Source organism: Morone saxatilis, unplaced genomic scaffold, assembly GCF_004916995.1.
Source record: "Morone saxatilis isolate NCDOM2014 unplaced genomic scaffold, NCSU_SB_2.0 Contig23, whole genome shotgun sequence".
Taxonomy (NCBI): domain Eukaryota; kingdom Metazoa; phylum Chordata; class Actinopteri; family Moronidae; genus Morone; species Morone saxatilis.
Window position 1 is genome coordinate 4,936,094 of NW_023339796.1, and position 13,721 is coordinate 4,949,814.

General features: G+C 38.1%; 1 protein-coding gene and 1 non-coding gene across 2 annotated transcripts in view; both read left to right on the forward strand.

The window, feature by feature from the left end:
• Positions 1-13,721, forward strand: part of LOC118335207 (zinc finger protein GLIS1) — a 47,839-nt gene that overhangs the window by 19,573 nt on the left and 14,545 nt on the right. Inside the window, exons 2-3 of the mRNA XM_035671439.1 lie at positions 503-1,648; positions 8,397-8,558. Coding sequence (XP_035527332.1) covers positions 737-1,648; positions 8,397-8,558 — 1,074 coding nt within the window. The 5' untranslated portion in view covers positions 503-736. The remainder of the gene's footprint in view (positions 1-502; positions 1,649-8,396; positions 8,559-13,721) is intronic.
• On the forward strand, positions 11,426-11,508 carry trnal-uaa. The gene has a single exon. It is a non-coding gene; the product is annotated as a tRNA-Leu (tRNA).

Here is a 13,721-nt window from a genome sequence, read left to right on the forward strand (position 1 = left end):
CTGGGGGTTAAGGTATTTACGCATCATATCTGCGGGGAGTGATGAGGTCGGAGCCTAGACGCCAAAAATCTAAATATGCTGTACTGCTTAATAAACATTCCAAACGTGAGTTGGCTGACTGAACTAAACTGGCTCCACCTCGGCCAGCTCCGACAGTAAAATGCAAAGTCACATGAACAGTTACAGATACACAGAACAAATAAGACCATCACATGAAGATTGACTATTTCTATATAGTTATTTCTAATGATTGCCACTGGGTTGGATTCCCCTTGAAATCAATGAAGCTAAGTGGAGGAAACACTACCACTTTTGTCCACAGGGGGCACCAGAATCAACTCAAAATGAAAGTTCCTCATAGAGCCATTAAGGAAAAAATCTGGGTACTTTTTCCAACACTGGTGCACGAAGCTGTTATGTGATAGGATTCAGAAAGTGTTTTGTATTCATATTTTTTGTCTTTTAAGATGACTCATATGGGTTTGGTTTCTGTCTCCCACAGTGCATGACAGATGACTGACCGAGCAGCAGTTTGGAACAAATGACAGAAGATTACACATGCTGGGGTTGAAATGAGACAATGCCAGCAGCTGAAAATCAATCTAATCTGATTACATTTGATAACTGAAAGATGCTGTAAATGGTTTTACCTCCAATGGATTCCTAAAGCTGCTCCAAGAGAATCATCATTTTACTGAAGGGATCTCTTGGTGGAAGTCAGCGAGCGGGGGCCAGGATGTGGCCCCCTGACCTCGGGCCTCCAGACGTCCAGCTGACTCTTCCTGGTTTTGGAAGTGTGTTTGAAGATGCCGAGGACCTTCAGGCGCCGCTGTCTTCTGGTGGCTTCTGTCAGTCATCGATACATTCAGGTGGTCTGGGCGTTTGCTGTCTTCCAAGGACTTCCCTGTCCCTGTCCTCGCTGGGCCGAGACCTCACCTCCCTGCTCAGCTGTAAGACAGCTGGATCCCACATAGAAAAGACTGTGGAGGACTTTGCCACCACAGCGCACACAGATCCTAAAAGCAACACCCAGAGGTTCAGTTGTTACCCTCAGCCCTCCCTGCCTTTATCCTATATGCTCACCAACTGTGCCACATCTCCTCCTTTTGGCTCTCCACCATCCTCTATTTCCTCTTCCTCTTCCTCCTCATCTTTATTTTTTTCCTCTTCCTTGCCTCTTTCTGATGCACCCGGGGGCAACAAGACTCCTCATCAGCAGCGAAAGCTACAGGAAGAGTATCACTCAATCAAACAAGAGCCTGCAGATGATTTCTCACCCTGTAAGAGGGAACCGTTTCAAATTAACAACCAGCAGGGGGAGCTGTTCCACGTGGGCCAGCCCCTCCAAGGCCACGACGGTCAGGACAGCCCACGGCTTCATTTCCCGAGGCTTAACGGACCTGTAGGACAGGACCCCGCAGTGGACCAGCAGGACCAGCCCTGTCATTGGATCGACTGTAGTGCCACTTACAGCAGTCAGGAGGAGCTGGTGAGGCACATCGAGAAGGTACACATCGACCAGCGCAAAGGGGAAGAGTTCTCCTGCTTCTGGGCCGGCTGCGTGCGACGCCACAAACCCTTCAACGCTCGCTACAAGCTGCTCATCCACATGAGGGTCCATTCTGGAGAAAAACCCAATAAATGCATGGTGAGTCACTTTGCTTTCATCTGGTTGGATTTAACACAACCAGAGATGACAAACAATTGCTCATTTTAATCTGCAATTCAGCTCAGCAGAGACACGCAATGAGATTACATACAAATTTCCAACACAGTCATAATCAGTGGTAGCTTGATGTCACCGTTTGGTGGAAAAAGAGAGAAATCAATCGTTTCTCTCTGGAGTTATCATTGTTTCGTGTTTTGCTCTGTTTTGTTTTTATTTTCTTGTCGAGTTTTTTATATTTGTATGAACGCCCATTTAGATTAAATTTAAGAATTTCAAACTATCTTATGTATTCATGCTGTGGTATGTAGCACTTCTCCATGCTGTATACTAAAAAAAACCTTTAAACCTTTAAGGTATAGAGCAAAATACAGAAACTGTAAGTTTGTACATTGCAAATTATATTGCTTTTTAGTCCCTGAAAGTTCATCAAAGATGGTAGAAATGAATTGTCCACTTGGGTGCACACTAGTAGCCCAAGTCCAGGTGATAACAAGTGTGAGCTCCCTCATAAAACATTTACAAATCCCCCACTTTTAATGAATCTATTCACTGGTTATTAAGGCATCTATAAATTACTTCATGCATGTGTTCTATTAATTTATTAACTTATAGGGTATTTTATAAATTCCTCTTTTCATTGTCCAGTTAAGTATGCTGGAAATGTTGTCCACACACAAGTTTTAATGGGGCGACTCATCAGTGATGACTTTTCATTGACTTTACCCCTGATTTATTCCGCTCTACCACCACTGTTGCAACCATTTTCAGTCAAAACATCACCCTTTCCAACTAAATGCTGCCTTAAAATGGGCCATTTAGAAACTTAACTGAGGTTTAAAGGCATTAACCTGCTTACAGTGCGTCTCGACTTTGTCTCAGACTGAGCAGCCGATGATCAAGACTCGCTCAGACAGAGAGATGATCAAACGGTTTCCTTTCCTCACGACAGGTTTCCCTTACTCATGCGTGCCAGAGGGAGAAACGTGGCAGTGTTGAATGAATGGAGGATGTGTCTGTAGCACTAACCATTTAAAAAAAACAGCTGATCATGCTTTTTATTCTGACAAAAGCAATGAATTTATACTCATCGAGAAGTTCTTATGTTCGGTGATAAATCATTAATTCCTGCAGAAACAGAGACTCTTTCCTGCCTTTTGAAGTTGCTGAACAACTTGTCTTCTGAAACATGCAGGCTGTTTGTAAAGTTTTTAATACTTAAGTCCTGGTTGATTTGGTGACAGCCGAGGTTACCGTGGTAATGGCTAGTGTTCCCAGAAGTCCCAGAAGTCCCGGGGCAGCAAACACTTCTTGAGCAGCTACTTCATCAGAAATACAGAAGAGGAACAACTGGTGCATCAGGTCAACAGTGTCAGAGAACAAACTCACGTCAACTTAATAAAGAATTCGTCACAAATTTGAAGATTTGCTTCTTTTCTTTGTAAAATGTGAAAATATAATATATATTTGTGAAAATATTTTGGATTTACTGCTGCTGTACAGTACGTATAGTCTTTAAGTAAAGTTGCTACCCTCTTAGGAGTTGGATGTAAGCAACCTGTTGTCTGAAACAGATCAGATCACTGTGGCGGCTCCTTCTTGTTTTATTACTTTCTGCAATATTTAAGACTGATCAGAAAATCCCCCAAATGACAGTTGATCAATGATTGTGATTAGTGCTAACCGCAATGACAACAATACATTACATGTCCTGTTTCAGTGTGTCACAATTAAAGCTGCTTCATGTTTCGCCAGTTGAATGTGTTTAATGTGAAGCAGCTGCAGAAATTGATTGAATTGAACACTCCGATGGTGGATATTGATTGTGTGTGTGTGAAAGCAATTGTAAGGCAAGAATCAGACAAAACATTTGCACATTGTGCTAATAACTCCCAGCCATTTTAATTGAGCAACATTTCAATCTAACAAAGATCTTCATGAGGCATTCTCAAATTGGGTTTGGCAACTGTAATCCAGTGTGGGAATGGTGGACAGTGAAAACACTCAGTGGCCTCTTTATTAAGTACACCTGTACAATCTGCTACAATTTATTTACAACATATCTTCCACTAATACTACATTTATGAAGTTTATAATGCATTATAATGTTAAAGGTGGTGTATTGGGCTGCGTTATGTGGAGAGGTGTGAATTGTTTTGTATTGGATTGCATGATACTGAACAGATGTACCCAATAAAGTGGCCACTGAGAGAGGAAATGACTGATCAAAAATTGGGTTTGATTTAATGAAAACCTTATTTTAGGATTATAGCTGTAAGTAGAAAAGGATATTATAGTATGATATAATAAGCAGATAATTCATTCACTCCTGTAGAACTTCTGTTATGTGCCCACAAAAAAAACCTCTTCCTGCCTTTCCACTTCTTAGAAACTTGTCTTTTAAAATGTGCAGACTTTTTATGTTCATAAAGATGATGCACTATAAACTCAAAATGACAGAATACATCAAAAGAAGCACTGTAAGATAAGATAACAACAAACCAGACCACGTTAGGTCGAGGAAGAGACGGAGGTTTCTGCATTGACCCTCACAACAGTGGCCTTTGAGCCCCAGCACAACGTCATCCTGCATCACTTCACTGTCATGAGTCATTTTCTGAAACCCAACTATTGCTGCTTGAACACGTCCGTCCCATGATGACCTTCAGTTCGGTGCCAAATCCCTGTCCCTGAGAGTGAGTAACTCTCTCCGTAATTCCCCAGCGACTCAACCGCTGTCATCAACCTGGGACTCCGATTAATAATTCATTCAGAGATTTGCACTTAGGGACACGCTTCTTACTTAAGTGAATTAGTTCATTAAAATGACCTAATCTGCTGCCAGCTTGTAAATATATTACTGTGGAGAATCGCCTGCAAACAGATTAATAAAATTAAATCAACATCAACATATAAAAAAAAATCACTAGTCACACTTGAACAACGTGAATAACGTCATTTCATTTTCATAAAGCGCTCAGGCCAAAACATGTAAATTAAGTCATTCCCAGTGCTGCAATGGAAAATGAATATCTCACATGAATGTAGTCAGTGTTTGTTAATGAATTCAGCCGTATTTACCAGCTCATAATGTCGAGGCTCAGATTAGACAGGTGGTATTAAGGCTGTAAACAGTTCCCAAAACATTTTTTTAAGTCCACTGTGGTAGAGTCGGTATTCATAATTTATGGTGCTGAAATGACATTCATATGTAGATACATTTAAAGAATAAGTCTGGTGGTATTTTATATTTTCCTGACTGTCAACAAATCCCATGAAAAGCAGCAATGAGCCGAGTAACAAGTATTGCCTGTGTGGCCAAACCTGATAAATCTTATTCCTCTGTTACATAGAGCTCCACTGACTGTCTAACATTACAATTCCTACAGTTACTTACAATGAACACGGGCACTATAGTTTGATTCCACATACATTGTTGGAACTGTCCTCCCAAGAAGAGTATCCGTCGATTCAGCGAGTGCCCCATAACAACATATGTTTCACAAAATCTCAGAAATTTAAAAAAAGTACGGTAATACACGGTTTTTATTATTGTTATTGTTATTATCAGGTACAATGACCCTTAAAAAAATGAAAACACAAGTTGTTGTTTTTTGCCTTATTATAATTTCACATACTATTATGCCCTATATTTTTATAGTAACACTAATACAGTAGAATTCAATACAGTAGATAAGCAAATGTGCGCAGTTTAACTGTCAATTATCATACCACAGTATACCATCGGTCCACAGTGTGACATTTAAGAGGATCTGATGGAATATAATATTCATAGGTGTGTTTTCATTAGTGTCTAATGAACTAAAAATAAGAATCGTTGTGTTTTTGAGACGTTTTTATCCACGGAGACCACCTTGTTGTTCCTCTACTGTAGCCATGAAGGGACAGACCAGACTGTAGATGTTGCCTTTGGTGTTTTAGTTTCTCCTACATACTTGGAAACAGAATGGTGAACCGCGGGTGGCCTGCAGTCAGCAACTACAACCGCGTTAGATCGCCATCTAAATCCCTACAACTGGTCCTTTAAACCTGCAGCGTGTTAAATGCACTATTTACTCCTGTTTGAGTAACGTTTGCTAGAACCCACTGTGACCAGCTGTTTTAGGAAATGACTGAACCTTTTTTTTTTTTAAATGAAACTATACATTCGTGATCCAATATTTAAAACATATTTGTCTTCAGTAGGAACCAATTGGCTTGGAGCTCAGAGCCGCAGACAGGGAAGTCAGTAAGTTTCGAAAGAAAAATATAGATTTCCAGCCATAAATTGCCAGCCTTATCCCCTTTAAGTACACACATTTAAAAATCAAATGATTAAACGCGACACATGAAAATGACAGTACTGATTTTAAGGAATAACAAACTAAATATAGGATAAACCGTAACTTCTTTAAAAGTTAAATGGAAAACATTCTTCTGGAGACAGAGACATTAAAAAGACACATGCTGTCATGGACGAGGAAATAAAGCACATAAACTGTAACAGAGTTGAAATAAAGCTGCACTCAGATTTCTACTCTGTCAAAGACTTTTAGGAATCTGTTTCTATTTAGGAGCCGTATGTATTCATATGGGTAGGGTTACATTTGTTTGATAAAAGAAAAACATTTTAACTACAGTAGCCATGGGGTAAATTCACAAGCAAGACTAAAGGGGCATTAAGAGTTTCCTCCTTTCAAACAACTCAAACTGATGCTTTTCCTCACAGCTTGATTCACATAAAGCTGCAACATGCGATGTCTTCAGTTTCCCACGACATGAAGAGTCTTAATCCATCCGTTAATATTAGTCCATTCACTAATATCTGTTGATGTGTATTCCTACGTGATTGATTATGATTATGGGTTGCTTTTCGTTTGTTTTTGTTTTTTATTGAGTCAATTTAAAGCCTTGGATTAATTAATGACCATGATGTAGTGTTTTTTTTATGCACAGACTTATTAAACTAAATGAGGTGATTGACATTTACTGACTCATTAGTAAGACCTAATAAAACCCCTGGAATGAATATTAGGTAGAAAAACTGTTTCCATATTTCCCTCTGGATTAGTTTAAGAAGGATCAAACACTTTATTCTTGTGTGTTAGTGAAAGAATCAGGAACTCATTTTAAGATTTTTAAAACATCTTTTACAGAAACAAATACGTACGTGAATAAAAGGTTTTAATATCTCTAAAATACACGGGCCATTAATCTTATTTAAATGCGATGTTACCCTTTATTAAACGCTATTATCGCACTAAATTTAAAATCTGTTGGATTTACCACGTGAGAAGATTTGTGAAAATTGTTAAAAATTGTCTCCTGTGATCGTGTAAATCAGTGGTTTTCAAACTGACCAACGACGGTCCTTGAGTGGGTTGTAAGGGGTCCCCATATTTGAACTTTTATCACATTTAATTGGTGCAAGGGAAAGAATAGGGTTGGCTGTGTTTTTTTAATGTTATTTATAATGCTCCCAGTTTGATCATTGATTGACTATTGCTTATCTTAAACCCTGAAAATAAAACAAATACTCAGAGGGGATTTCTTATAAGACAAAATCCTCCTGAAAGTGTGTGTCTGTGGTCTAATGTGCATCTGTTGTGGGGGGTCCTTGTGTTCTCCAACTCCTTTTGTGTGCTCCTGGACGTTTAACTTTAAGGTTTAAGATTGAATGTGACACCGTTTCTGTTATAAAGTTCTAAAGCTCTGGACTGTGTTTCACCAGTTTCTCCTAAGTTAGGGTGTAAAGTCGACCCTAAAGTAACTACTAGTTAGTTTGTAACTAAATCAGCTACTAAAATTGGTTGCACCACGATTACCTGAGGCATAACTTAACTAGTTTGGACGTAAAATCCAATCAAAGGCAAATGACAAATCAAACGATCAAAGTTCCATTGCCATGGTTACCGTGTGCATTAGCTGTCCATCTGGCAGGAGATCAATATTGAAATATCACATAGTGTGTCATAAAATGGCTGAAATCACCATCAGTGAGTATAATTCTGTGATATTTTATGTTTTACACCACCTTAGTTGTTACTTAAGAGTTAAGTTGTAACGTCTCTCTGTGGTGCAACCGCTTTTATTTTGGTAATGCATAAATCACAACTTAGTATTAATTTACATTATCACTGGAACTTACACACAGCTGCAACAGGCTGCAGGTTTATGGTCTGCAATTTGTAGCCTGCTGACTCTGATGTTTGCTTCTTGTTTGGCTCATGTCCAACACAGGAACTGTGTAAGTGTGTGTGTATATGTGTGTGTGTGTGTGTGTGTGTGTGTGTGTGTGGTTTTGTTCTAAATTGGTATTTAGGAGAAGGCTATTACCTGAAGTTTATGATTCAATAACCTATAATGTATGATTATATATGTGTTACCTCTTACTGGTTATTTCTGTTGGGTCAGCCTTAAACTCATCTGTGATGTGAAAATGTGATTTTATTGCGTGTTAGTTACAGGCCAACATATTTTATTGAAGGTACAAACGGGATTCGTGTTTGATTTGCATGAGAGGATAAAAGTTCTGATGTCTGTGAGTAATAGCAATAATTAAATTACTTGAAGGTCATACTCATTTGATACACATTGATAAAAATACTGATTACAGCTGCTTTAAGTCTGTTTCAAATTAACTTCAACCAAAAACATTAAACTTTTATATAGATTATTATCACTTTATTAAAATGGTGGACGTGTGATGTTTTTTATTTCTCCATGTCAGTTTGAGGGCTGCACCAAGGCGTTCTCACGTCTGGAGAACCTGAAGATCCACCTGAGGAGCCACACGGGGGAGAAACCGTACATCTGCCAGCATCCCGGCTGCCTCAAGGCCTTCAGCAACTCCAGCGACCGCGCCAAACACCAGCGCACGCACCTGGACACGGTCAGTGCACGAGCAACACGGCGCCATTCACGCTACACCTGTATTAATGATTACACTTTTACATTCAAAACACACATTCACACTCCATATTTGTGAGTGAAACATCTTAAAAAAAAGCTAACTTTGAGCCACATTCAGACTCTCTCTTGTCTGAATTAGACACTTTTATGTAGATCAAACCACCTTAAACAAGTTTTTTGCCGCCAGATTAATATAAAGACAGCGAGAGCACTTAGTAAAACATGCAGAGACAGAGAGATTAAATGTCTTCTTATTGCCTGGTTAAGACCACAGTAATAAATGCATCACTTAATTGACATATTTAATGTACAATGACAATAAAATAGAGGAAAATATACCTCGAAACACAGTAAATGAGCCTTTTTTAAGTCATTCTCCCTCTCTCCCTCACAAGGGTCCCATTTATTCATTCAAAACAGCAAATTTCAGCTGTCGCTCATGCCAACTGCGTGAATGAATGAATATCAGAAATCAAAGAGACGTTCATACAGCGTGTGAGCAAAATCAACATAAATTAAGGGTCTCAACTCAACATCTTGTCAAACTTTATAAAACAGGCAGCAGAATTCCCCATTTAATAACCTTAAATGATGAAACTGAAATTTATCAGGGGATTCAGAGAAGCGGGGGCGAGAGTCATAAATTTAAGGTTTCAACGGCGAAAGAAGTTATGAAATCGACCGCTAATGCAGCCTGAGAGAAAACAGAAAACACTCTTCTTATCCAAACTCTTAAAATCACCATTGCTCCCTCTTGTGTACCAGGTGCCAGATGTAGCGCCAGCATTGTGGCTCTATTCATGAAGGACCTTTTATGTCCAGTTCAAGTTCTCTGATTGAATACAATTTTTTAGGTACTTAGTATTTTATTTCCATTTCATGATGTTTTATACTTCTACTTTACTTCAGAAGCAAATATTACAGTTTTTACTTTACCACATTTGTTTGACAGCTGTAATGAGTTATTTTGAAGATTTGGATTTTACATGAAAAAGTTATCCACAAGTATATAAAATAATAAGAATTAGGTCCATCTGGGTCTACTACAATATTTAAATGTTGCTTACATGTTAATGTACTTATATCCTATAATATATATAATAATTGAACACTCTGTGATTTTACTTTTATATTTGATTTGACATTGTTAGGTTCACTGTCTTGAGTCAGGTGCTCATGTGAACATAGAAACAGGGTTTTCTTGCTGTAATCATTCAGGTTACAGTTTTTCTGTATAAAATTCCCTCTTTGTGTCACCTCGTTGAGCAACAGTGGAAACATAATAGACTAAATAGGCTGTAACTTTGAAAGATACCCCCTCGATGTATCTGACTCAGACTGCCGAAGCCTCATATTACCTTCAGATAAGCTCTGTTATTGTCCCACATCACCGAACAAAGACAGATTTGGAAATGTATGGACCTGTCCTTTAAAAACTCAAACATTTAGGAAGTAATGCAGGACTTTTACTTGTAATTTAGTATTTTTTACATTGTTCTATTGCTGCTTTTACTTAAAGGGGAACCCCACTGATTTAACACATTAAAGTCCATTTAGAGGTTTTGCAGAGAAAAAAGAATTAGGGGTGTGGAGTTAGAAAGAAGTGTGGTTACCAGACCTCGAGGCTAGCTGCTCCAGGCTACATTAGCCGCTACTCGCATTACATAACTGAATCTCCGTCTGAATTGTTGCAGTGGTGTTACATTGTAATGTAGGATTTTGATACGAAAGTACGATAGAAAGACGACATCTGTGGTCACTGTTGCTTAGATTTGGGAGTCAGATGCTGTTTTAAAAAATGCAATGCTAATGGATCTGAATTTCTTCCATCACTGTTCATGTCTGCGTAAAGTCATTTGGAACATTTATGTAAAAATATGTCAAAACGCTGTTGCTTTAACATATAGATGCAGCCAGACATGTCACATATTCCCAGTCTGAAATGAGCTGTAGGGTATAACCTCACTCTCCTCTAGGTGTTAAATATTTCTTTATGATATACAATATTTGCTATAGGTAATATGGGATACGTGTGGTGCACTTAACACACATAAAATCACTTTAATTTAAAGTGCCACTGCTCCCCTCTTTCCTTCTCTTTCTGCATAGTTGCCTGATATATAAAGTCTGAACATTCTTTAGGGTTGTGAAACTGCATACCTGCTGTGGATTTATTCTATAAACCACAGTTATTTTTACTCCTGCTGACAAGCGATGAGGACTTAGCAGTAATCCAGCGAATCAGATCTCTTATTACACGGGTGAGATGGAGCTGTATGTTGCACTCCAGTGTTATTACAACAAGAGGAGAAAGTTATTTTCTCCTTTTTGTGGTTTCACGCTGGCTAATAGCGGCTTTCGCAGTTGCGTCACAAATCAAGAATCAGACACATCTGGCGCCATCACTGAGGCCCAGTGGGGAACTGTCTAAATGTATATAAGTGCTGAATATAGTGTAACAACCAGCCAGGAAAAGACTGGTGTCAATACAAGTTATTTAAGTCTGACTAAATAACTTGTATTGTGTTACCAATATAAATAAATAATTGTGTGTTATGAAAGATTTGTTTCCAAAAGGAGGTTAGTCTCATTCATGCGTCTCAACTAAAATTTGCAGCTCACATAAACTGAAAAATTAGCAAAGTTTTTGATTTTTTGAATCAGTATAAGCAGCTACCTCACACCAGTTTCTGCCTGATATGTTAGAGTCAATGGTCGAAGAAGTATTCAGGCCCTTTGATAGTTAAAGTGCTAATACCACACTGTAAAAATACTCCACTAGTAAAGTGCTAGTAGTCTGTATCTGGGTGGAATCCATAAAATGTACTTAAAGTGTTGAGATGTGCAACCAGGATGGCCGAGTGGTTAAGGCGTTGGACTTAAGATCCAATGGGTGAATGCCCACGTGGGTTCGAACCCCACTCCTGGTAGATAAGTGTATCTATGTGCTCACATTATACAGAACGTATACACTTGTAGATATGTCTTCTCTATACCTGTGTTACCTCCATGAGCTCTTGAATGTGTCGTCCTTCCACATTCTTGGGTTATCTTTCAGTGTTACTATTAGACCCTTCTAGCTGTGACTTGGGGCAACTATTGGTCAGGAGGTAAAATGGGCATTTTGCTCATCCAAATGTTTGTAGTTTGATCCCTGCCTCCTCAGGTGTCCTTGAGCAAAATACTGAACACAAAGTTGATCTTGAGAATGTGAATGTCCCCTGCGACTGTTAAACTTATATATATATATATATTTATTTATTTATTTATTTTTTATTATGGATTAATCTGCTGATTATATTCTCACATTTGTAAAAAGAAAGTGACACCTTCACACTCCTTGTTTTGTTCAACCAAGAGTCCAAAGCTCATACTTATCAAACTAATTAAAAGGAAAAGCAGCTCATTCTCAAATTTGAGAGGACTAATTGTTTCATTTACAAAGAACATCATATTATATAAGCTCTTCTGTGAAGTAACTAAAGCTGTCAGATAAATGTAGTGAAGTAGAAATTACATTATTTACTTCTGAGATGTAGTTGAGCAAGTGGCGTGAAAAGAAAAGACTAAAGTAAAGTACTTACATCCCACTGCTGATTTTCTAGATAAAGATAAGTCAGCAAATGTTGAAAATCAACAGGACCGATCAATGGTGAAATGATAATTGGCCAATTAAAATAAATGAAACACAGAATTGAGCTGTTTTCTGTTTGGCTTTGACTGGTTTGTCACATCGGTTAGTTAAAGCATCTTGAATTGCAACATCAAACAGGAAAAGCTTTGTTTAAGCCCTGTTGATTAATGCATTTCAATATTTGTATAGTTTGGACGCATTATAGCACACTGGAGTGTACATTCATTAATTTCTGTCCCCGGCTGACATACAGTAAGTGCTACGCATGCAATCACTGTTGACATTTTATGTAAGCATACAAGCACAGTAGAGTTCAACACTTCATGTAGACTTCGTCCTTTTAGACTGAGGAGGCTCTGAGTTCGCCTCACAGGGAATATTGTTCTGTTTCATAACAGCAAGATATTGCCCAATTTTTTTTTCTTTCTAGCATGTAATGTTTAGGCACTGTAGAGGAGTATTTACTCCGATGCCAGATCGAGATGATAGTGTAATTGCACGTCTGAAATTTGAAATGTATTTATTTCTGTCTGCAGATAATTACACAAGCATTGTGGGATAAAAAAAGAAACAAAGAAACAAAGAGACAGAATAACAATCACTCCCAACAAAACAGTAGAATAGAAATAATGCAGCCAAAAAGATAAAAGGTGATGCTACAGCTTTATCTTCCCTTTTTACAAAACTCTATCACCACCATACTAATGCCATCTTTCCATTCTTATCATATATTTGTTGAAATTACAAAACATTGTTCTAAACATTTTCAGTTCCTCACTATAACTGTTGAACTTGAACATGCATGTTGTCTTCTTTTACAACTTTTGGATACTACGTTGGTAGTTCGACCTATTGTTTGTGCTGTATTTAAACCCACCAAGTCTCTGAATGTTTGAGCTCTTATTAATTAAATAAACAGCAAAATATGATCTTCTGCACTGCTCTTACAACTATACAGGTCATTATTTCTTTACTTGCCATGCTTAGATTCTGGTACATAAACTTACAAGATTTAACTAAATACTGTACATCTGTTTTCATGAAGACCTAATTCACTCCACCTGGTTAAACACTCAATAATGAAACAAGGGACCTGGAAGGAATTAGATTCATGGAAATGGGCTCATTTACTCATCTAAACTTAAAACTTTGATAAAATTGTGAAATACAGGCGACAGCACCGCAATAAATCCAAGAGAAGAAATTTGTGTGATGTTTTTTTTCCCTCCCAAGACTTTTTTTTTACAACCACATCTCAAAGCATGTTCCTTTAGGATGTCTTTTATTTTGAAAGGATTGCAGCTTTATTTTACCTGGTGAAGAAACTCTATTCTATACATAAATAATGTTTTCTTTGACTCACAATCCTTTGCTATGAAAAGGTTAACTCCACCTATAAAAATACCTGCTGAAATAATTCCTTGATGAAGATCTACAGTAACTGATTTATGGCTGCACAGTATATCTCTACACTGTTCCTCTTAACTATCCTCTCTCTTCCTCCTTAAG